The 26294-nt window shown below is 38.4% G+C and overlaps 1 protein-coding gene across 7 annotated transcripts in view; it reads left to right on the forward strand.

Annotated features, from left to right (window-relative positions):
• Nucleotides 1–26294, forward strand: part of DROSHA (drosha ribonuclease III) — a 140132-nt gene that overhangs the window by 65266 nt on the left and 48572 nt on the right. For 6 of the 7 annotated variants that reach the window (XM_032279037.1, XM_032279042.1, XM_032279043.1 and 3 more), the window contains 6 exons: nt 3239–3363; nt 5027–5126; nt 7026–7133; nt 21212–21319; nt 23858–23996; nt 24697–24757. In XM_032279037.1, the coding sequence (XP_032134928.1) occupies nt 3239–3363; nt 5027–5126; nt 7026–7133; nt 21212–21319; nt 23858–23996; nt 24697–24757 (641 nt within the window). The remainder of the gene's footprint in view (nt 1–3238; nt 3364–5026; nt 5127–7025; nt 7134–21211; nt 21320–23857; nt 23997–24696; nt 24758–26294) is intronic. The other variant, XM_032279040.1, reaches the window with a different exon arrangement.

The following is a 26294-nucleotide window of genomic DNA, read 5'->3' on the forward strand; positions in this document are numbered from 1 at the left end:
AACTTGTTTAAAATCAGAAAAATCACATAATTTTTACTATTATACTGTGAAGCCACATAATTATTGAAGTAACTTTAAAAGAAATATGTAAGTAATAACCCTATCAGAGTAGGACTGTGAGTTCTGTTTTTCTTCTTAAAACAGTTGCATATCTTGATATTCCCTCTGTCACTTTTCATGCTGAGTCAGAGGATGGGGTGATGGTGGTAGGAGATGTCCATTTTCAGCTGGGTGGTTGCACTTGGAGAGTTCCATGTTCTGCAGCAGACACTGGGGGAGCATGTTCACCCTGGGCTTCCTTCCATTGTATAGTTACGTTTTCCTGAAATCGAGAATCAGTTGGAGAGTTTTAAAAAACTTAAGATTATCCTGGGCCGGGCGCAGTGGCTCAAGCCTGTAATCCCAGCACTTTGGGAGGCCGAGGCGGGTGGATCACCAGGTCAAGAGATCGAGACCATCCTGGTCAACATGGTGAAACCCCGTCTCTACTAAAAATACAAAAAATTAGCTGGGCATGGTGGTGCGTGCCTGTAATCCCAGCTACTCAGGAGGCTGAGGCAGGAGAATTGCCTGAACCCGGGAGGTGGAGGTTGCGGTGAGCCGAGATCGCGCCATTGCACTCCAGCCTGGGTAACAAAAGTGAAACTCCGTCTCAAAAAAAAAGATTATCCTGGCTGACTCAACCCCATATGTTCCAGGTAGTGAGGCCCAGTTTTGTAGTTAAAAAAAAAAAAAAATCCTCAAACAGTTTGATTTTTCTCATTGCTTGTTTTTGAGCCAGTGACATAGATGAAGTTTATGATCACCATGATCATCATTCAACCAGTTTGTTGAGGGACTATTATATGAGCCAGGTGCTAGTGGAATTATATGTCAAGTTGGTTCAAAAGTAGTTGTGGTTTCTGCCATTACTTTTTACTGTAATTAAAAGTAATTTAATTACTTTTAATGTCAGAAACCGCAACTACTTTTGCACCAACCTAATGCATGATGCTTGCCCAGGTGAAAACCCAAAGGCCACAAACATATGAAAGGAGTCTTTGATGAATGGTTGAACTAATGGACCCATCAGGAAAGCCTCTCATTTTAGGAGAGATCACTGGGCTAGATTTGCCAGGAGTGCTTCCTAAATAGTAAGATCTCTGAGGAATTGAAAAATTGTAGAAATTATTGGCATGATTAACTGTGCATACTTGAGATGCTGTAAAGCCAGTATTGAAAATCTGAAGTGAGACCTAGTCAGTATGAAAGATTTATATTGGACATTTCGGTGTCAGGCTTAGGAATGTGTTGAAGATAATTCTTTTATAGTATTTATCTAAAGATATGCTTAAAGGAGGAAGAAAATCTGAGAACTCAGTATTATGAAAACATCCTACTGAGAAGTGTGGAAGTTGCTCATATGACAAAGTAGACATGACACTACCTTTCATTCTCTGTAGGACTTGCTTTGAAAGATTGCTCAATGGCAAGAATATTGGGAAATTTATTAAATTTTTCAAGCCATTATGGAAAAGAATTAATCTTCCTGCCTAAGCACTTTGCCTCTGCCAGGGAATACTTTAGTCATTAGCAAGAATGTTTTTTATTCTTACACAAAGAGGGTATAATAAATGTTATAGGGTGTGGCCAAAGTCTAGAATTTATTTCATTTCCTGCTCCCCCAACCCCTGCCACAAATTTAGAGAACTATAGATACTTTAAATTACTGTTTCCTCTGTTGGTACCATAGCATGGGGCTTAAAATCACGGAAATATTCATAATTCAATAGTGTTCTGTTGTACAGTTCCTCTTTAAAAAATATATCCTGCTGTTTTGTTGTATGAAATAATGAAAGCAATTCTTTGACCTTAAATAGCACATTGCTACTGTTGATGGACATTTAAATAATTTTATATTAGGTTACATGTGAACAAAACATTTTCTGTTTTCAAATTTTGAGAGCAGAGACCAACTCTTTGAGAAACTAGTGAAATTTTGCATATTAAATGACACTTAAACATTCTTTTAAAACTTAAGTTTGAGTTTTTTTTTTTTTTTTTTTTTGAGACAGAGTCTCGCTGTGTTGCCCAGGCTGGAGTGCAGTGGCACCACCTTGGCTCACCACAACCTCTGCCTCCTGGATTCAAGCGATTCTCCTGCCTCAGCCTCTCGAGTAGCTGGGACTACAGGCATGTGCCACCATGCCCAGCTAATTTTTGTATTTTTAGTAGAGACAGGGTTTCACTGTGTTGGCCAGGCTGGTCTCAAACTCCTGACCTTGTGATCTGCCTGCCTTGGCCTCCGAAAGGCTTGAGTTTTTTCAGTAATGTGGATGAATTCACCCAAGTCTGTTCCCTTTGTCACCTCATTGGATATCAGATGGCTGGCTGATATCACAGTTGTTGGGCTTTGTTGTGGGACAGAATGAAGATTATTGACTTCTGTATGAATCTGTTTTATAGCCTTAGCCTTCAAAGCAACTGAGCCACAGACTCTACAGTGTACTAGTAAAAACTGAGTCTCTAATTGAGGCTGTCCTGAGAGTTGACTGTAAGCAAGGAGGTTGCTGAAACCTATCCTCTGTCATTTTACCATCTTTTCATAAATGTAAGCTTTCAAGATGAAAGCCATTTCACAAATGATCCAGAAAGAATGAGCCATTAACTTCTTCCTTTATTAGACATGAAGAAAAAAATAGTAGGCTCTCTGTTAAAATACACAAATGCCCTGCATGGACATAATAAGAGAAGCTTAACTATTTGGACTTTGTACCACTATGTTTTCTAACTTAAAGGTGTAGAATTGAAGGAATACATAAGATCCACTGAGAACAAGTTGGGGAAAAAAACTTAAAAATAGAGGCATCTGTCTGTGTATCCTGAAATGTGAAATTAAAGTGGAACAGGCTCTGCCTGTGATGTGGAATCCTTCCGCTGTGCCTTCGCAGAGGTTAAGGAAAAGTTATATCTGATGAGGTGTCCTTTTAAAAGTTTAATTTTTAACGGTTTTTATGTGGACTGCAAAAAAGGACAAAATCATTGTTCATTATGCCAAATGGCGTAGGCTCACTTACAGGGATGGCATTATAGTTCTTATATTGTATAGCTTCGATAATTAAAGGGTTTTAAATGACCTTTTCCCTTTGAGGACAAGGCTTTCCTAGAAAAAAGTTCGATTAATTCCTTCCCTGCTTAGGATAAAGTCAATACGCAAAGACTTCTTATGGGAATAAATGGCTTTGATTTTTCTCTCTAGAAACCAAGCTCTGTCCGTATCGATCAACTGGATCGTGAACAGTTCAACCCTGATGTGATTACTTTTCCGATTATCGTCCACTTTGGGATACGCCCTGCACAGTTGAGTTATGCAGGAGACCCACAGTAAGATATTTCTCGGTGTTTGTCTTAGCCAATTTCACCTTCTACTAACAGCCAAACTAGCAGAGAAATACCCTTTAGTGGATGTTTCCTTTTTACAAATTAAGACCTGAAATGAGCCATGCTTCCAGTTTAGGTTACCAAATGAAACAATTTTGGTAGCTCCCAAAGAATTTTTTTCTCTACATATTCGAGTGCAAGAAACTATTATTCAATAGAATATTTTTGGCAAACTTGGTCAACGTAAGTCCTTGTATGTTTTTAAACTTTAAGGAACTTTTTCTTTATTCATCCTTATAATAATAATAATTAATATTTTTTACTTTTTCAGTGCCCTCTAGAGGAAAGTAGTACATATGGGTTCCCAGCACTGCTGAATTTATGCAGAGTTCCCTTTTTGGGGGCATCTTAAGAGCCCAAGATCACATGCAAAGTCAAGGGTTGTATTGGAAGTAGGAGGCATGACTTCTGACTCTTAGAATTGATGTAACTTTCCACATTTGGATTTTTCCAATTGGCATGTTAGCGTTTTCTGGGAGAAGTTTTAGTATGTATGGGAGTGGAGATAGTACCATTACACTGTTAAGGACTGTTTGCAATTCCTACCTTGCTAAACACACAAACAGCTTCCTGACTTATTTTTTTTTTTTTTTTTTTAAAAAAAGGATTCACAGTGGGAGAAAAGGGCATGGGAGATTTTCAATTCACAAATACAGTTCTGGCTGACATATATTAGAAGAGGCTAAAGGGTTTTGTTCTTTTTTTTTCCCCCTTTGGATAAAAGTATGAAGCAGTGAACCAGGTACTGTGTAAGTACTTCTTTCTTTCCTCCATTCTCTAAAAAAAAAAAAAAAAAAAAAGGAGAGGCCCAGCTAAGGGCAAGAAAAGAGCAATTTTAATATGACAGGAAATCTTTGGAAAAGTCCTTCTTGTCAGAAAAATGTTAGTAGAATGTGATTAGGCTCTCGTGGACTCTCAGATGGCAGGACTGTGAATTGATAAAGGACTGCATATTCTCTTCATTTCCAGGATACTTTCATGGTATCCTTTAGACTGGTCTGGGTTATAACTTACTTGGCTGCAACAAATATGCCTATGTTGTTGGGTAAATACAAATTGGTGTACACCATTAGTCTTTTCCCCTCTCCAGTGGAAAAATGAAAAAGCTACGTAGCTTGGGTGTTGGTGCACGTGGAATTCCCTATTCTAATACTCTTCAACTCTTATATTTGGTATAAGTAGTTCAGCAACTGACAGTCTCCCTATTAAGGCAAGGGTCTTTTTTTCAACAAATATGAGAAAGTATATATTTAAATAAAATCTGTTATTTTCAAGAGGTAACAGTGAGAAACAGGATGATTCCATTGGTTGAAGTGTTTTTGTGCGTCTTTGGAATTCTTTCCAGAGATTCATTTATAGAGTCACACTTTGTTTTCAACCGAAATAAGCAATAAGCAACTTAATGGCAAGGTTCCAGTTAACTCTTGTCCATCCTGCCCCTCAGGCTCAAAGTCATAGCCTTCCTTAGAATGACAGCTTTCTGCCATTAAGAATAATCAAAAGAATGTAATACATGATTTGAAGAGGCCTCTTAAAGTAACTGATTTTGATGTGCTGTAGGTTCACCTTCTGTTTACCTGAGATGTCTGCCTGTCCTTTTCCTTAGGTACCAAAAACTGTGGAAGAGCTACGTGAAACTTCGCCACCTCCTAGCAAATAGTCCCAAAGTCAAACAAACTGACAAACAGAAGCTGGCACAGAGGGAGGTCTGTATCAAACCCCATTCCTTGGCGATTAATGATGATGTGCTTCAGGTTTATTTCATGATTGTTGTATCACACTGTACTTCTGGTATAAGATGAAAAAATATTTTTAAAAAATCGTACGTTACCCTCCTCCCCACGTTGTTATATAAATTGATTTTTAAAAATCTTTTAGTATTTAAGGGAGCCTTTTTACCCCTGTGTTAGTCTGTTTTGCATTACTGTAAAGGAATACCTGAGACTGGGTAATTTATAAAGAAAGGAGGTTTATTTGGCACGCGTTTCTTTCTGCAGGCTGTACAAGAAGCATGGCACCAGCATGTGCTTGGTTTCTGGGGAGGCCTCAAGATGCTTTTAGTCATGGTAGAAGGTAGATGGGGAGCAGGCACGTTCTATGACAGAAGAGGGAGCAAGAGAGGGAGGAGGGGGAGGTCCCAGACTCTCCTCAACAAGCAGATCTCACGTGAACTCATTACCATGGGGAAGGCACCAAGCCATTCATGAGGGATCCACCCACGACCCAAAAACCTTCCGTTAGACTCCATCTCTCACATTGGGTATCATATTTCAATGTGAAATTTAAAGGGGCAAAACATCCTAAGTATATCAACGCCTAAAATGCCAGTCCCTTAATGGATTATTACCATTGGAAATCAGACATATTTTTATAGATATTAAAGCTTAAATTTGTTGAATCAGCCTTTTATCTTTAATTTGGTTGCACATTATACAACATTGGGTTTTACTCAGATTTCTTGGTCTTAAAGTTGGAAAAGATTGTCTTCTGTAGGTCTGCCAGTTGAGTAGAGTAAACTTATTTTGTAAGGTTTCATATCCCAAATTCCATATTTCCTTACTAATGGGTAGTGTTATCCCTGGAATCCAGGATAACTTATGTTTTACTTTTAATTATAAGAATAAATGGTTTCAGTATCAACATAGATTTTTGTCTCAGGGAGGTTTTATTCTGCGGGGGTTGTGTAAGAGCAAGGCTTTGCAGCTGGAAAAAGTGTTTGAATTCTGGCTTTGTCACTTACTGTGATTTAGGCCAATTGGCTTCCTTATAAAGGGGGGAACTAAGGTTGAGAGGCTGACTGAAATGTTCCCCTGTTGGTGCACTCAAGAGAAAGGTAGTTGCATGGCCTTCTGAAATATGCCATTTACCAGGCCTCTTGTGGTATTTGGCTTGTAAAAGGAACTTAATCGATAGTGGGGGCAGGGGTGGTTCCTGTTGTTATTATGAATTCCCATGAGATTTTGATTCAATTGCATGCATACAAGTATACAATTATTTTTATAATTATCGGAAGGGCCATGAAAGGGAAGAGTTAGTTCCTGATCATGTTTCACAGGTAGGGTTTTGGATCCTAGTCTTTTTTCATATAAAATATGCCCTTACAGCAAGGGTTTTTATAAGGGGTTTGCAACTTAGAAGGCAACTTTTAGAATTATGTGGGTTTCAGGTTAATTTACTGATTGTCTTTATTTTTTATTTTTTTTATTTTTACTGATTGTCTTTCTTAGATGTAAATACTTAACATAAGGCATGATAAGAATTTTACATGCTGATTTCAAATCCAAAACCACATTTTGCTTCCTTTATCTATGCAAGGGCATATTTTGTTCGAACATATCAGGATGGTAGATTTGGTTTAGATTTTTTCTTATCTAGTGATAAGAAAAGCTGCCTTATATACCCCAAGAAATGCTGCCTTATACCCCAAGCTTTGGGCATTCCAGCCTCCATTTTAAAGAAAATACTGTAATTTTGTATGAAGAGATTTGAGTATCTGAATGTAAGGGTAATATTAAATGAATCCAACTCATTTTCTAATGCTTGATGTTTGGCTTACTATTGCTTTTTAGCAGTTGTGTTACTCATCATAATGAATTCTTTTCTAGGAAGCACTCCAAAAAATACGGCAGAAGAATACAATGAGGCGAGAAGTAACAGTGGAGCTAAGTAGCCAAGGATTCTGGAAAACTGGCATCCGTTCTGATGTCTGTCAGGTGAGGGCACTTCTGAGGACACAGTTAGGCCCATACTTTTCTTTCTTTAAAGCAAATCTGGCAGTGAGGGTTTCTTAATTGAGAATGATCTGTAGAACATATTACCTTGAGGCTAAATGGAATACCAACTATAAATTGTTTCTTATTATTTAGATTTTATTTTCATTGTCTGTTTTGATGCTGAGGTGTTTTTGTGTTGTGTTTGTGGGTGCTGGGGTGGGGAGAAGCTTATTTAGTAGTGTTCAATTCAGCCTCTTCTCTTTGCATGAAGGTGAGTCTATCTTCTCATGCATCTGCTCGTGCGTCTGCTTATTTGCAGCACGTGTATAGGTGCTTGCACAAAAGAGATAATCCAGCAGCCATACAAGCAAACTTCGGAAGTGTATGTTTTCTGGACTGATGACTCAAATTTATATTGCAATTTATATTCCAGAGAACTGAAGGCATTAAAGAACAGAATCAGTATATACTTCATATTTGAACCAAATGATAATATATTTTCCTTGGGTGAACTCAATAGAGTAACATTTCAGCTATATGTAACTGACTGACTAATAAGCATTTCTGTTTTTCCTGTGGGTGGAATTTATACGTGATTGAAGATCCCCCAAACCAACATATTCTGTTTTTTTCACTTGATTCTTTTGTCACAATTGATGTTGGATGAGGTCCATGAGAATTACAGTAAAGGAAATGAGCATACAGGCTGCGGTGAGGTAATGTGGTTTGCTGTGCTCAGCCTTTTGGAAGAATACTTTCAGGCTTCCATTTAACTGTTTGGATGGTGGGCTGTGTTGCAGTCAGTTCAGGCAGCTTACTCTTAGTGTTTATTTCATCATAATGAAATTTTTAAAAAATCGGTATTGACATTTAACTATTATATTGAATAGCAGGGTTTAAAAGTATTGCTACACAGTTTATTAACTAAGTAATGTCCAAAGCTAACTATTTTTGCATTAAGATGAACTGCTATTGGTATAGTATTGCCAAATAGTTCAGGGTAATCATCTACAGTGGTTACCAGCTATTTTCACCAGGTCCACAGTTATTTTACCAATTGACAAATATCTTACGACTGTCAGTACTTTCAGATGGATATTTTACTTCCTTTTTTTTTGGATATTTGACTTCCATTGATTGTCTCTCACGGCCATTTGAAGCCATATCACCCAGTTTTTCTGTTTGCTAGTGTTTCCCCAAAACCAATGTAATGTCATCCTAAGGTAGACATCATCAGAACAGCGAGCAGAATGCTAGACGGTTAGCTCCATATCTGGTGATCTCAGTGATAAGTCAGAGTTGATTGTCTCAGAGATCATAAAATTGTTGAGCATTAAGAACTAGAAGGTACCTTCCAGACCTTCTAGTTAGTGGTTTTGAACTTGTGTTTTTGGTTACCTTCAAAATATTTTTTTCATACAAAACCCTTCTAGAGCCTTTATTTATAAAAATATAAAGATTAACTGCCCGATTGACTAGTGGGAGATGGGAGTGGAGAGAGTATCCTGTTTTACTTGATTTCTCCCCCACCCCCTGTAGCAGTCCCTAAGGCCTCTGAATACAGTATCTTTTTTTTTTTTTTCCTGAAGCATTGAGCCTTTTTTTTTTCTTTTTGTAAAACCAATAAGAGTGCTGAATCATCTGTTCCAATACAGTTTTGTGTTCTTCAGCTATATCACAAAAGTCTTCCTCTACCCTCAGCTAGAGGAGAAGCTGCTAGAGGAGTAAGTGATCTCGTCTCTTGCTATGTGATATGCTATATTCTGTTTCGAGGTTGGTAGGCAAAAAGACTGTCAGTTTTTTTCCCTAACCCATGGAAGAAGAGGGATCCTGATTAAACCCCTGCAAAGGTGAATGCTTTATGATCTAATAATCGTTCCTCCTTCTGTAGAACTCTCACTCTTCCAAAGAGAACTGCCGTCTGTCTAGAATCCATGCTTCCATTCTCTGGTCCTCCTAATGGAAGTCTTTTTAAGATTTTGATAAAATTACCGTTATATGTAAATGGCTTGATAAAGAATGCATATTGTTGCCTATGAGTTCATATACTGAATACAGAAGGAATTGCTTTATGGTTTGTAAAGAAATATGTCTGCATATAAATGAATGAAAATGAGCCAACAAGCTACCTGAGAAGTCCATAGAAGCGGAAGAGAAAGAAATCTTAGCGCAGTGGCAATATGGGGGCTGAGAGTGGACTATTAAAACCTAAAAACCCCTGTGCTTCAGTGCAATAGTTCCTTACACACCAAAATCAAATTCTCCTGGAGGTATTCTGTAACTCTCAAGCTTAGATGAATAGATGAAATAACTGTTTATTTTGACGTATTAAATATTATTTCACCATTAGTGAATATTCTTGGAGTTGTGAAAGTAGATTGTTACCTGCATTGAGTTTAAAAGATCAACATATGGAAATTTGGAGGTGTTTGTCACTCATTCATTACACAGGAGCAACCTAGTTCAAACTTTAAATACCAAAAAAAAAAAAAAAAAGAAAAACAAAAAAAACAAAAACCTACAGTAAGGTTTAGGGGAAAATGGCAAAAATAAATTAGTGTAGTTGACTTTTGGCTCAAAATAAGTATTTTTGCAACAAATATTTTCATTATATTTATTTATACCTTTCCTTGTTCCAGAGTGGTTTTAAAGTGGTAACTCTTTATGAATGTGGGAATAAATAAATCACTGTCTATGCAAAGCGATGGGCTCCATGGTGTAGCCTTCAGTGAGAGTCATTTGAAACTCCCCTGATTCTTTTCACTGAGCTGTCACTTAGTTTGTCCTATTCCATCTCCCACTAGTCAATAAGGCAGTTATTCTTCATCTTTTTACAAGTCTTCCTTTCTACTGGTACATCTTACAGAAAACCTTTGACAAGTATAGAACTTCTGGGTACATTTTAACGAGTTTTTGCCGCAGATGATACTTTAGTTCTTCCTGGAATTTTTATGTTTTAAAATTCTCAGGTATTTTACATGCATCACACAAAGGTTCTGAATAATTGCCCTTAAATTTCCGATGTTTGCCATACATTTTGTTTGAAAATTTTTTACCTTGAAATTCCTTCGGTGAACAATGAAGGCAGCAAAGCCATTCCCTGTACTTTTCTTGTAAAAAAAATCAGACAAAATGTCTTATCATGTAGCATTAATGACCAGACATCTATGAATATATTTTAGAGGCTGTTTTAGTCTTATTTTTCAGATAAGGTAGTCTTTTTGCATCCTTAATAAATGTTAAGTCCAGTGCATGTTTGCCTACTCACAAGTCATATATGTTAACATTTTTTATTGTTTACTTGGCCTTTACTTCGTTTTTAATGTAAAGATTTTAATGATGTTTAATAAAACCTGTAATTTTTTGAGGCACGCACCAACAGTGCTTTTGTTGTTCCTTGTTAAAAGTAGTATTGACTGTGGCTTACAATAATATTTAATTTCTTATACTAGAAAAAATGTTTTCTTTTGGTGTGTTTTCCTCACATAAGCCGATAGCATATCATAATGCAGTTTAAAACATCCAAAATAAAAGTGTTTAGTATTTTTGGTAATAAAGAATAAGAATCTAATTGACTGGGAAATAGCGGCTAAGTGAATTTATACACCAAATACTTTGAATAATCATAGGATTATTCAAAGTCTGAATAGATAGGCTCATATTTATTTTTTAGCAAAAGAAAAGATTTCTCTAAAATCCCTGGTAGTTTTTCCCTGTATTTGGTAGTTCATTGACATAGAACCTACTGATTTTTAGTAATAATTGCTAGTAGGTTGCTGGTAAAAGCCTTGAGATGCTATTTGGTGGCTGTAGGAGATGAAACCGTTGTGATGAATCTGACATGGAGTGACCTCAGTACCAACATCTCCCTCTGGAAGTACATTTTCCCCAACCAGAGAAGTTACCAAGGATTGTTAGGAGATTAGAAAATTCTGCCTGGTGCCACAGCCAATGTTAAGAGGATGGAAAACCTAGGGGTGGATGCTATAACCTGTAATTATATGTGAACTGAATGTGGACCTGTCACCATGTTTGTAGAGAAATTGTTGAAGGATTTTCTCGGTTGCTGCTTGTTAGAGTGAATTCTGGGTAATGTGGAAGAAAAAGGAATCAAAACCTGAGTCTAAAAAATTCAGCATAATTTCTTCAGAAGAGGAAGAAAAGCATGCTGCAGTAGGACCTGTATTTTAAGAATAGGGTTTCACACACTGAGGTTGAATTGGTATCTTCTGTAGAGGGAGGCTCCTGGACCCTATACCATACTGAGAAGGTGGTCCATGGAAATTAATAAACTGACTCAGAAGACATCAGAAAAGGAGCAGAGAATTTGCACAGTCACAGTGGCATCACCAGTAGGAGGCTCATGCCAAATGGGGGGACATTGTAACTTCTTAAGGGAAAAAAGGGAAGCACAGGTGCCTGGAGAACTGTTGGCCTTTGAGGAAAGCTGAGTCGTGGTGGTATTTATATTGAGTGGGCAGAGAACTATATTTGGACTCATTAATGAATGTGCTGTCTTCCTAGAGTGACTATCTGGAATGGGATGGAAGGCTGTCATGCATTGTCAAACTGCCTGATTCTCTTGCTCAGTGATTTGTCAAGCAATGACTCAACAGTGAAAAGTAACATCTCTAGGGATTCAGAGACTTTGGACAGCAAATTGAAGGATGTATTTTCTAAATTAGATCTTGTTGGGTGGAAAGGAGGAATGTCTGCGAGGGAAGTGGCTTCATAGTTAGCAAAGGAATTTTGAGTTTTAGTCTGTATGAGATACTTGATTTTTTTTTTTTTTTTGAGACGAAGTCTTGCTCTTTGCTCAGGCTGGAGTGTAGTGGCACGATCGTGGCTCACTGCAACCTCTGCCTCCTGGGTTCAAGCAATTCTCTGCCTCAGCCTCCCAAGTAGTTGGGATTATAGGTGCCGACCACCATGCCCGGCTAATTTTTTTTTTGTATTTTTAGTAGAGATGGGGTTTCATCATATTGGCCATACTGGTCTTAAACTCCTGGCCTCCTGATCCACCTGCCTCGGAAAGTGCTGGGATTACAGGTGTAAGCTACAGCGCTGGGCAAGATACTTGATTTTTAAATTGGAGCTATAGTGCTGCTTGTGAGGAAAGGAAAAATTTGTTTAAAGGCTAACCGGCCTGACAGAGAATAAGTAAGTATTTTACACACACACACACACACACACACACACACACACACACACACGGTTTACACACACACACACACACACACACACACACGGTTTTTTTTAGAGATGGGAATCTTGCTGTGTTGCCCAGGCTGGAATTAGGCTGAAATGCAGTGGCTATTCCCAGGTGCAATAATAGTGCACTCTGGCCTTGTTGGCTTGGACTCCTGGGCTCAAGCAGCCCTCCTGCTGCAGCCTCCTATAGCAGTAAGGTGTATGCCACCTCATGTGGCTAGTATTATATTTTATTAGGAATAATTTAAAACATGCAAGATGAAAGAGAAAAGTATGATTAACTCCATGAACTATCACTTAGCTTCGACTGTTATCAAAAGCATTTCTGTAATATCATCAAATGCCTAGTCAATGTTTATATTTTTCGCATTGTCAATTAAATTTATTTTAGTCTGTTTGAATTTGGATGTGAGATTTATAGATTGTGATTAGTTGACGTTGTTGAAATCTCCTTAATCTGTAGGTTCTCATTCCATTTCTCCTTTTTTCCCCCCTGACAAACATTTGTTGTTGAAGAAATTGGATCGTGTGTCCTGTAGAGTTCCTACAGTGTAGTCTGAGTTTTGCTGATTGCAACTTTCTGGTGTCATTTACCAGGTGCTTCTTCCCTTTGTGTTTCCTATAAATTAGTAGTTAGATCTAAAACTGCACTGTTTAGTACCACTGGCTGCATGTGGCTATTTAAATTAATTAAAGTTAAATGAAATTAAAAATTCTGCCTCTCAGTTGCCCTCACCACACTTTGAGTGCTCAGTAGACATGTGGCCACTGCCTACTGTAACAGCACAGATAGCAGGCTGTTTCCATCATCATAGAGTGTTCTGTTGAACAGCACTGGCCAGATTTAAGTTCACTTTTTTGCTAGATATTTTCATAACTGGTGGTGAGGACTCTCTTTATCTGTATGTGACATTACAGGTCACTGATGGACCGTTACTTAGAGCCAGTAGTTAATTAAGTTCTGCCAAAATGATATTCTATTTCTGTCTTCATATATAACTTAAAATATTTTTAAAAAGGATCTTTTCCTCATCAACTATTTGATTACCCTGAGATACAGATCCTATGGGACAGCACCAAAAATTACTCATTTGATTTATTCCATAATACACAACCAGTAGTCCCAGAATGACAATTTAACAGCACCACCACCAATAGGGTGATAGAAAATAGTTGCTCGTTTGTTTGGGAGTACAGATGGTCGTGACTTACAATGGGGTTACATCCCAGTAAACCCATAAACCCAGAGTAAATGGAAAATTTCCTAAGTTGAATTTTCAGTTTATGATGAGTTTATTTATATTTTTTTATTATTTATTTTGAGACAGAGTTTCACTGTTGTTGCCCAGGCTGGAGTGCAATGGCATGATCTTGGCTCACTGCAACCTCTGCCTCCTGGGTTCAAGTGTTTCTTCTGCCTCAGCCTCCCGAGTAGCTGGGATTACAGGCATGCACCACCATACTTGGCTAATTTTGTGTTTTTATTAGAGATAGGGTTTCTCCTTGTTGGTCAGGCTGGTCTCGAGCTCCCAATCTCAGGTGATCCGCCCGCCTCGGCCTGCCGAAGTGCTGGGATCACAGGGGTTTGCCACCATGCCTGGCCTATGATGGGTTTATTGGGTCATAGCTTATCATCAGTCGAGGAATATACTGAATTAATATTGTTTACATGTCATTATAAAGTCAAAAAATTGTAAGTCTTACCATCGTAAGTCAGGGACTGTCTATTCCTTTTTTGTCCTTGATTATCTATAGCTGTATATCACTGGGGGTTTACACTCGATATTCTGTTGCTCGTGGTTATACCACAAACTGGATACACAGAATTCGTTTGTTTTATTTTACTTTTGATTTTAAGGGTTCCATTCACTGACTGACTGATTGAGTTAGGGTCTTGCTGTGTCACATAGGCTGGAGTACAGTGGCACTGAGATCATGCCCCACTACAGCCTTGAACTTCTAGGCCCAACCTATTCTCCCACCTCAGCCTCCCAAGTAGCTGGGACCATAGGCATGTATGTACCACCATGCCTAGCTAATTTTTCTATTTTTTTTTGTTGCAACAGGGTCTTGCTTTGTTGCCCAGGCTGGTCTCAAATGCCTAGCTTCAGGTAATCCTCCTGCCTCAGCACCCCAGAGTGCTGATATTACAGACATAAGCCACTGTGCCTGGCCTAGGTTCCTTTTTTTTTTGTTTTTTTTTTTTTTTTTTTTTTTGAGACGGAGTTTCGCTCTTGTTACCCAGGCTGGAGTGCAATGGCGCAATCTCGGCTCACGGCAACCTCCACCTCCTGGGTTCAGGCAATTCTCCTGCCTCAGCCTCCTGAGTAGCTGGGATTACAGGCACGCGCCACCATGTCCAGCTGATTTTTTGTAGTTTTAGTAGAGACGGGGTTTCACCGTGTTGACCAGGATGGTCTCGATCTCTTGACCTCGTGATCCACCCGCCTCGGCCTCCCAAAGTGCTGGGATTACAGGCGTGAGCCACCGCGCCCGGCCCTTTTTTTTTTTTTGAGATGGCATTTTACTCTTGTTGCCCAGGCTGGAGTACAATGGCACAATCTTGGCTCACTGCAACCTCTGTCTTCCAGGTTCAAGCGATTCTCTTGCCTCATCCTCCCATGTAGCTGGGACAACAGGAGCGTGCCACCACGCCTGGCTAATTTTTTGTATTTTAGTAAAGATGAGGTTTCACCGTGTTAGCCAGGATGCTCTTGATCTCCTGACCTCCTGATCTACCTGCCTCGACCTCCAAAAGTGCTGGGATTACAGGCGTGAACCACCATGCCCGGCTGATTCCTTTTAAAAATTAAATATTGTTTTATAATTATGTAAAATACTTACACAACTCTGCAGTCTGATTTACATAGCCAAGTGTATATTTTTTAAAAATCTAATTTCTATCTCTGTTCCTTGTATCCTTTCTTGCCAGCCATCCCCCACAGGTAACTATCTTTTAAAGATGTCTTGATCCGGCCACACACACTATGGCTACGCCTGTAATCCCAGCATTTTGGGAGGCTGAGGCGGGCAGATCACCTGAGGTCAGGAATTGGAGACCATCCTGGCCAACAAGGTGAAACCCCGTCTGTACTAAAAATACAAAAAATTAGCCAGGAGTGGTGGCATATGCCTGTCGTCCCCTCTACTTGGGATGCTGAGGCAGGAGAATCGCTTGAACCCAGGAAGGAGAGGCTATAGTGAGTTGAGATGGCACCACTGCATTCCAGCCTGGGAAACAGAGTGAGACTCCGTGTCAAAAAAAAAAAAAAAAAAAAAAGGCTTAATTTCTTATTTTTATATGAGCAAATGTATATGTATTTTTGTATGTTTTCCTCTTTCTTGTATGAATGGTGGTATCTTAAACACACTTTTTTCTACTGAGATTTTCTTCACTTAACAATATGTCTGGGCCAGGTGTGATGGCTCAGACCTGAAATTCCAGTGCTTTGGGAGGCCAAGGCAGGAGGACTGCAAACTTAACCAGAGGCGGTGGTGCATACCTCTAGTCCTAGCCACTCAGAATGCTGATGTGGGAGGACCACTTGAGCCCAGGACTTTGGGGCTGCAGTAAGCTATGATTACACCACTGTACTCCAGCCTAGGCGACAGAGTGAAACCACATCTCTAAAAAAACAAAACAAAAGAAAACAAAACAACAACAACAAAAACGTGTGTCTGGGAGATCACTCCATAGTACTACATAGAGCTTATTGATATGTTTGGCTTTCTAACAGTTTTATGTTAATGGTTACTATGAAATCCATTATATTGGCTTTGTTTTTTCCTCTTCATATCTCTCTTTGTATTTAGGAAGCTTGCATTTTTATTCTAATGGTTACCTTTATACTGACAACTTTATAGATAATTAAATTTCTTCCTTACCTCTTTCTCTGTGTATGTGTATGTGTATGTGTATGTGTATGTGTATGTGTATGTGTATGTGTATGTGTATGTGTAATCTTGTCTTTTAGTAAAAATAGCTTCTCTCTGCTTCTTTCCAAAATCTTTCTCATCTGGTATCTAATTTGAAGTGATGTCTTTTGTTGCAAGTTAATAAGGCAGACAGCAAACTCGTTCTACTCTTTCTATATTTCTTATTCTCCCCTCGTTTTCTCATGATTGTACTAATCAATGTTAGAATGTTTAATTATTTCTTATATTGACTCACTTGTGATTATCTACAAATAAAAATATATTTGCAGGTAATCACCAGATCATATGTCATTATCAATCTCCCACCTTCCCTTTTTTTGTTTATCCAAAGCTCGTTTTCTAAAACATTCCTCAAGAAGGACCTGTAGAAACAATAGTCCTTGAGTTTCTGCATGTTCCTCACAGTTTGCCTGTGGCGTTTATTTTAATGGTCAGTTTGGCTGGATATAAAATCTGTGGATCACATTTTCTTTTCTTTAATATTTAAAATATGTTCTCATTGTTTTCTGACATAAAACATTGCTGTCAAAAGTATGATAACAATATGGTTGGGTACAGTGGCTCACAACTGTAAACCCATCATGTTAGGAGGCCAAGGCAAGTGCATTACCTGAGCTCAGGAGTTGACACTAGCCTGGGAAACATGGCAAAACCCTGTCTCTACAAAAAATGCAAAAAATTAGCTGGATGTGGTGGTGCACACCTGTGGTCCCAGCTACTCAGGAGGCTGAGATGGGAGGATCACTTGAGCCTGGGAGATGGAGGTTGCAGTGAGCCAAGATTGTGCCACTGCACTCCAAACCGGGTAACAAAGAAAGATTCCATCTCAAAAAAAGAAAAAAAAAAGTGTGATAACAATGAGTTAAAGTGACTTGGTCCTTTTGTCTGAGTACCTAAAGGATTTTTTCTTTTTCTTTAGAAACCAGTAGTTTACTAGAATAAGTCTCAGGTCTTTTCAGTTAATTTTTTTCCGGTATGCTGTGTACCCTTACAGTATATACTTTCAACTGTCAGGAAAGTTTTCTTTTTCTTATATTACACATTTCATTATTTTCTATTATTTTGATTTTTAAAGTACTCCACTTATATGTATCATATATTTTCTTTGCCTCTCTTCTGGATCTATCATGTTCTCTTGAATTCTTCATTCAAGAAGTAGTAATTACTTCTTGGACCTTATATCTTGTATAAGATTATATATAAGATATATTTTTGTCACTGTGAAAACAACAGGAGGAGGAGCTCCAGAACCATGAAAAACTATCCTGGCTTACGCCCCCTTTCTAAAAGCACAGGAAAATATTTCATTTAGTTTACTTAATTTTTAACTTTGTTAAAGAGCAACAGAAAAGAATCATGATCAAATTCCATTCAAAGATTTTCTAAGAAAGAGGGTGGAATAACATCCCTGCTAATAAAAGCATTCTGGAGAAACTTACCAACAGAACAGTGTTGGTTGCACTAAGATCTGCCCCCTCTTATTATGTATCTTATATCAGATGCAAGAAGTAATTACTATTTATATCTTCTTATATCTTGTAAGATATATGCATCTTTTATCTTTTTTGCTTCGCTTCTGGATCTGTCATTTTCTCTTGAATTCTTCATTTCTATTTCTAAAAAGCACTATTAATTGGGTTGATCTGATTTTGTGTTCCTTCTTGTTTAGTCTTGAAATGATTATTTCCTTTTATGTTTCTTTCTCCTGTGTTTTGTCACTTCTTTTTAAATCTTCCTTTCCTCTAATCTCATTTCTGAATTTATGTAATGTTTATTTGTAATTTTTGTTAATCCTCCTATTGTTTTCTTAATTTCTTTTCTTATTTTGAAGGTTATTGCTTTCATCTTTTCTGTTGGTAAGTTTCTCTGGAAATGTTTTTATTAGCAGGGTTGTTGTTCTACCCCTCTTTCTTAGAAAATCTTTGAGTGCGATTGGATCATGATTCTTTTCTGTTGCTCTTTAAGAAAGTTAAAAATTAAGTAAACGAAATGAAATATTTTCCTGTGCTTTTAGAAAGGGGGCATAAGCCAGGATAGTTTTTCATGGTTCTGGAGCTCCTCCTCTTGTAGTTTCTGCAGTGATAAAAATGTAATGTGGCCTCACACTAAGATCTGCCCCCTCTGCTTCTCTCCTCTGCTTTTATCTGGCCCTTCTCTCTTTGGCCTTTCATTATCCCTCTCTTGCGAAATGGGGCTTTAACTCCCAGCACTTTCTCCTTGTTGTAGGGCTTTTACCTTGTAGGGAGCTTCAATTTTTGTTTTTTTGTGTTTTGAGTATTTGTAGGTAGGTCCCAGGTGTCTTCAGCACAGTTAGACTGACCTCCTGTATTCACTCAGTGAATTAGATTCTACAGAGCTCTCTCCAGTTTGCATTATTCTGGTGAACAAATGTTAATTTTGAGTTTATTCCATTATTGGGGCCATCAGAATCCCTATGTCTCTCTTCTCTCACACAGATGCTGAGACATAGCTCTTTCTCCTCAACCACTCTTATTTAGGGGCTCATGGGCATACCTTGTCATTTAGTTTTTATGTAGATAATGTTCATTGGTCTTTGATTTTGCTAGTCTAGTTGCTCTATTTTTATGGGAGAATTTGAAGACTTGTTTTTTTTTTTTAAATGAAAGCAGTTGCCAGACATAAAGATGTCAGACATAAAGATGATTGTGTTTTGACATTGCAAAGATTGATACTTTGAAAAACTGAGCTAGAGATTTAAAGTCTTGTAGGTGACATTGAGACTTGATGTCTGGGATTCAGGATGGACACAGGTCATCTATACCCTTCCATGGTACTCACAAGAAAGATATATTTGGAAGGAGAAACAGGCTTTGTTTGGAGCAGATTTAGAGGAAGTGGTCAAGGGATTCAAAGCTGTTTTACATGAGAACAGGTAGTAAGTAAGGTAGTAAGGTGTACATTAGCTAAAACAAGATGTGGGAAGCCTGCCATTAACTACATTTTGTTTCTGGGTAGAGCTAAGATTAAAGGGGTAGAACCTCCGAAGACACAGATTTGAGCTTAAATTTAATGATAATTTTTGGCTTGGAGCAGTGGCTCATCCCTGTAATCTTAGCACTTTGGGAGATTGAGGCAGGCCGATCCCTTGAGCCCAGGAGTTCAAGACCAGCCTCTTCTCTACAGAAAACACAGAAATTAGCAGAGTGTGGTGTTGCACACCGGTACTGGGGATTGGCGGCTGAGGTGGGAGGATCTCTTGAGCCTGGAAGGTGGAGGCTGTAGTGAGATGTGATTGTGCCACTGCACTGTAGCCTGGGTGACAGAAAGAAAAAAAGTAATTTTCTCATATCAGCAAACTCTAAAGTTTTTATTTTCCAGACAGGCAGTGATTCATCTCTTATAGGAAATATTAAAAAATAAACAATTCACCAGGTTGAGTTTATGCTTTAGAAAGGCAGTTGCACTGAGGAGTCTTAATGTCCTATCCAACGTCCTATCCACCTTGAGTTTTTAGCATCAATTCTTGAGCTTCCTGCAGTTTAAATGGCTGGAAAACTGTATTATACTTTGGTTGTGCACATTGTTTCCATATTGTTGTGTCTGGAATATGTTGTTTCAATATAGCACATATGAAAACAGTGAATAAAGTGCCAATAATTCAAATCCTAATGGCATATCTCTAGCTTTAATGGCAAAAACAGTGTCTTCACCTTTTCTGTCTTCCACTCATATTGAAAGGCCTTACACGTGGAGGTGCTCAATTATATGCTTACTGAATTGAACCGGCAAGAAGTCTTTGTTGAGGAGAGATCCTTTTTGGTGGAACGAATCTTTCTTTATAAGTTAATAACATAACTAATTTCAATAGTTTCAAGCAAATCCATTTTCATATATTTTTAAATAATGCCAGCTTAAAATACTTCAAAGACTGAAATAATATAAAGCATATGTCAATCAATCTGTGGGCTGGGTCCATCCTCCAGGTTCTGATGAATAAGAACGACTCCTTGCATTCTCTTGTGTTCTTGGGAAACAGTATTAAGGAAAAGAAAAAAGATATGCCTTCCATGAAATCATCTCCCAACAAGAAATCTAGAGCCAAAGGAAAAGGGATTGAAGCAAAAATTTAAATTCTTTGTCCTTGGGTACCTTAATGGTGCTGGTGGCTTTATAAAATTTGTCTTCAGAATGTTAGATCATTAACTGTTAAACCTAGGGTGGCATATCTGGTGGAGAAGTTCTTACTTAAAGAGTAGTCATGGGATTTAGGGGTTTGTGAGCCCATTAAAATTGTGTACAACTTTTGCATGCTTGTGCACAGGGACATTTTCCTTGGATCCTCAAAAATATCTTGACTCTAAAGAAGTTTCAAAATGAATGAATCTTAATCCATTCCTCTTTAATTAAAGATAGGCACAGAAATGCATGTGACTTACTCAAAGCTACCCTGCTGAATACTGAGGGAACCAGGACTATTCCTAATGGAATGAGGGCCAACAGGCCTTGTTGTGAGAAGATTTTTGTATTTTCTTTTCTTTCTTTCTTTTTTATTTTTTGAAAGAAAGAGAGAGAGAGAAAGAAGGAAGAGAGGGAGAAAGGGAGATTTTTGTATTTTCTCTTTTAATCCTTTTAGCTATCCTCAGACATAGGTATATTTATTATTCACATTTTGCAGGTGAGGAAACTGAGGCGGAGAGGTAAGATAACTTGCCCCAGGTCACACAGTGAATGAGTGGCAGAGCAGGATTTGGACCCAGGCATTCTGGCTCTAGAGACTGTATGCTCTTAGCAGCTGCTGCCCACTGCGTCTCAGAGGATTCTCTCCAATGCCATGCAGCCAGTAAACTGTTTTGGGACTTAGTGAGATGGAATTTGGGATGTGAAAATGGTTCTAGTTTGTTGTAAAATAAACGAAGTGACTTTATAAGTTTTTATAAAGTTAAACATGTTGAAGTATTTTTTTTTCCTAGCATGCAATGATGCTACCTGTTCTGACCCATCATATCCGCTACCACCAATGCCTAATGCATCTGGACAAGTTGATAGGATATACTTTCCAAGACCGTTGTCTGTTGCAGGTAAGAATTACTCTCCTGTAAACTCATGTAATAACAAGATAGGAGTAATTCATCTTGCAGGTCACAAGTGATACATTGGGTTCTCTATCCTGAGAAGTCATAAGAATTGTTAGAATCATAGTTCCCTCCATTGCTCCACCCTTGTTGCCTCTGCTGCTTTCTAACCCATTCTCTCACATTTATTTGAGACTATCCCTAAAGAGATTGACTAAAGCTAAAATTGGCCTGTCAAATCTAAGTGCCGGCCGGGCGCTGTGGCTCACGCCTGTAATCCTAGCACTTTGGGAGGCCGAGGTGGGCGGATCACCTGAGGTCAGGAGTTCAAGACCAGCCTGGCCATCATGTTGAAACCCCACATTAAAAAAAAAAAAAAAAATCTAAGTACCTTCTTCCAGCTTTTCCTCCTTTATGGCTCTCCTTTCCAGGTGCTGAGTATTCTGAAAGATGTAGATTTTTTTTTTCCCTGAGACGGACTTTTGCTCTTATTGCCCAGGCTTGAGTGCAATCGTGTGATCTCAGCTCACTGCAACCTCTGTCTCCTGGGTTCAAGCAATTCTCCTGCCTCAGCCTCCCGAGTAGGTGGGATTACAGGCATGTGCCACCACGCCCGGCTAATTTTTATATATTTAGTAGAGTTGGTGTTTTGCCATATTGGCCAGGCTGATCTCGAACTCCTGACCTCAGGTGATCTGCCTGCCTTGGCCTTCCAAAGTGCTGGGATTACAGGCGTGAGCCACCAGGCCTGGCCTAAAGATGTGGATACATTTGTTTGCAAAAGAGGGGTTGTGTCAGAGATCTGGAAATTTGTTTGTTTGTTGTGGCTGCTTTAAAAATATTTTCAATAGATGTAGGAGTGCAAGTGGGTTTTGTCTACATGGATGAATTGTATAGTGGTGAAATCTAGACTTTTAGTGTACTTGTCACCTGAATAGTGTACATTATACTCAGTAGGTAGTTTCTCATCCCTCACCCCCCTCCCAACACTCCCCACCTGAGTCTCCAGTGTCCGTCATACCACTCTGTATGCCCCTGGGTACCCATAGCTTAGCTCCCACTTGTGAGTGAGAATATGCGGTATTTGGTTTTATGTTTCTGAGATAATTAACTTAGGATAATGGCCATCTGAGCTGCTGCAAAAGACATTATTTTATTCTTTTTATTGATGAGTAGTATTCTACGGTGTATGTATACCACATTTTCTTTATCCACTTGTCAGTTGATAGGTGCTTAGGTTGATTTCGTATCTTTGCAATTGTGAATTGTGCTGTGATAAACTTAGAAGTGCAGGTGTTGGGCCAGGTGAGTGGCTCACGCCTCTAATCCCAGCGCTTTGGGAGGCCAAGGCGGGCGGATCATGAGCTCAAGAAATTGAGACCATCCTGGCCAACATGGTGAAACCCCATCTCTACTAAAAATACGAAAACTAGCTGGGTGTGGTGGCACGTACCTGTAGTCCCAGTTACTTGGGAGGCTGAGGCAGGAGAATCGCTTGAACTTGGGAGGTGGAGGTTGCAGTGAGCTGAGATTGCGCCATTGCCACTCCAGCCTGGTGACAGAGCAAGACTCTGTCTCAAAAAAAAGAGAAAAAGAAAAAAGTTCAGGTGTCTTTTTGATCTAATGACTTCTTTTCCTTTGGGTAGATACATAGTATACACAGTAGTGGGAGGAGTGAATCAAATGTTAGATCTACTTTTAGTTTCTTAGAAATCTCCATACTGTTTTTCAGAGCTATATATTAATTTATATAACTTATGTAAAGTTCAGTATGTAAGCTTTCTCTTTTCATTGCATCACACCAAAATCTGTTGTTTTTTGACTTTTTGATAATGGCCATTCTGACTGGGGTAAAGTGATAGGTGGTATCTCATTTTGGTTTTAATTTGCATTTCCCTGATGATTAGTGATGTTGGACCTTCTTTCATGTTTGTTGGCCATTTGTGTATCTTCTTTTAAAAAATGTTTGTTCATGCCATTGCCCCTTAATGGGATTATTTGTTGTTTTTTTTCTTGCTGATTTGTTTCCTTGTAGATTCTGGATATTAGTCCTTTGTTGGATATATAGTATGCAAATATTTTCTCCCATTCTGTAGGTCATCTGTTTACAGATATTTAGGGAGATAAGATGGAAAGATCAGGCCTTAAGATTCAACTGGATAGGCGGCTCCCTTTCCTGCTTAATTTGGAATGATACAAAGATGGTGCTCTCATGCTGAGTTTTTGTTTTTTTTGAGACAGGGTCTCCTTCTGTCACCCAGGCTAGAGTGCAGTGGCATGATCATAGCTCACTGCAGCTCGACCTGCTGGGCTCAAGTGGTAATCTCACCTCAGCCTCTTGAGTAGCTGGGATTCCAGTCACATGCCACCACGCCTAGCTAATTTTTTTATTTTTTGTAGAGATGGGGTCTTACTGTGTTGCCCAGGCTGGTCTTGATCTCCTGGACTCAAGTGGTCCTCCTTCTGCTTTGGGATTAGGGGTGTGAGCCACTACACCCATCTCCTACTGTTTTTAAGACTGAACTTATTTCATTGAAATTTTAGCTGGCCATGACTCATCCAAGTCATCATTTAAATTTTGGAATGAATCCTGATCATGCCAGGAATTCTTTGTCTAACTGTGGAATTCGGCAGCCCAAATATGGAGACAGAAAAGTTCATCACATGCACATGCGGAAGAAAGGTATGTATGTCTGGATGATTTTAAGATGCTAATCTCCTATTTTTGGCCTGTGTTTTCTGTTGTAACTTATTTCACCTCCAGGAATGGTTGGTTGTGACTCTTTCACCATCTCATATTCTAGTGCTTACTAACTCATTTTTTTTTAATTTTTTTTTTTTTTTTTTTTTTTGAGATAGAGTGTCACTCTGTCACCCAGGCTGGAGTGCAGTGGCACGAGCTGAGCTCACTGTAACCTGTGCCTCCTGAGTTCAAGCGATTCTTTTGCCTTAGCCTCCCGAATAGCTGGGATTACAGGCATGTGTGCCACCACACCTGGCTATTTTTTTTTTTTTTTTGTATTTTTATTAGAGACAGGGTTTTGCCATGTTGGCCAGGCTGATCTTGAACACCTCAAGTGATCCACCCGCCTCTGCTTCCCAAAGTGCTGAGATTACAGGCATGAGCCATTGTGCCTGGCCCCATGGACTCTTTTATAATATTTACTTTGAGCAAGAACTATAATAAGGGTTGATGAGATTTTTAGAAAAATTTCTTTTTCCTCTCCAGTGTTTTAAATAATTATTTATTACACGTTCAGACAGGTAGGTACCAAACCTTTTAAAATCACATTGAGAAGAAATAATTTTTTCTACTGCAATATGATGGTCCTAGAATTCTTCTATCAGTATTTACTTGTGTATCTGTTTTTAATTTTAAATAGGGATTAACACCTTGATAAATATTATGTCACGTCTTGGCCAAGATGATCCAACTCCCTCAAGGTAAAGTTGATTTTTACAAAACAAGTTGATTGATATATAATTCACATACTATACAATTTACTCATTTAAATCATACAATTCAGTGGTTTTTAGTATGTTAACAAAATTGTGTATCCATGGCCATCATCTAATTTTGGAACATTGACATTGTCCCAAAGAGAAGCCCTTTACCCATTAGTAATCTCTCCCTATGTTCCTTAGCCTGCCCAATCCTAGGCAACCACCAATTTATTTTCAACCTCTATGAATTTGTCCCTTCTGAACGTTTTCTATGAAAGATATCATATAAACCAGTCTTTTGCGACTGTCTTCTTTTACTTAGCATGTTTTCAGGATTTGTCCATAGTATAGTATGTGTCAATACTTCATTTTTTAATTGCTAAATAATATCCCTTGATGGGGCATACCATATTTTATGTATCTGTTCATCAGTTAATGGGCATTTGGAATGTTTCTACTTTTTGGCTGGTGAATAACACTGCTATGAGTATTTGTGTACAGACTTTGTTTGGACATATATTTTGATTTCCCTTGGGTGTATATACTTAGGAGTAGAATTGCTGGGTCATGTGGTAACTCTGTGTAACCTTTTAAGGAACCGCCAGACTGTTTTCCAAAGTGGCTGCACCATTTTATATTTCCAGCAGCAATATAGCAGGGATCCAATGTCTTCACATATTTGCCAACACTTGTTATTGTCTGTCTTTTTTATTCTAGCCATTCTATTCTAGTGAATATGAAGTATTTTCTCATTGTGGTTTTGATTTGCATTTCCCTCAGAGTTTATGAAATTGAGTGTCTTTTCATGTGCTTATTGGCTATTTGTATATCTTCTTCAGAGAAATATCTATTCAGATCCTTTTCCTATTTTTAATTGGGTTATTCTAAATTATTGAGTTATAATAGTTTTTTAATATAGTCTCAGATACAAATTCCTTATCAGATTTGCAAATTTTTTTTTCATTCTGTGAATTGTCTTTTCATTCTCTTGAAAATTTTTGCAGTGCAAAACTTTTGATGAAGTTTTAGCTATTCTGAGTCCATTGCATTTCCACACGTTGGATTAGCCTGTCAATTTCTGCAAAGAAGTCAGTGGGGATTTTGATAGGCATTATGTTGATTTTGTAGAAGAATTTGGGAACCATTACCATCTTTTAAAAAAATGTTTATTTAAAGTGCAGGTTTGTTACATAGGTAAACTTGTGCTTATTGTACAGATTATTTTATCACCCAGGTATTAAGCCTAATAGCTATTAGTTATTTTTCCTGATCCTCTCCCTCCTTTCATTCTTTATCCTCTGAAAGGCTCCAGTGTGTGTTGTTCCCTTCTATATGTCCGTGTAACCTATGGTATTTGGTTTTCTGTTCCTGTGTTAGTTTGCTGAGCATAATGGCCTCCAGCTGTATCCATGTCCCTGCAAAGGGCATGATCTCATTCATTTTTATGGCTGCATAGTATTCCATGGTGTATAAGTACCACGTTTCTTTCTTTCTTTCTTTCTTTCTTTCTTTCTTTCTTTCTTTCTTTCTTTCTTTC

Source organism: Sapajus apella, unplaced genomic scaffold (assembly GCF_009761245.1).
Source record: "Sapajus apella isolate SASKATOON/1434 unplaced genomic scaffold, GSC_monkey_1.0 scaffold11, whole genome shotgun sequence".
In the NCBI taxonomy this organism is placed as follows: Eukaryota; Metazoa; Chordata; class Mammalia; order Primates; family Cebidae; genus Sapajus; species Sapajus apella.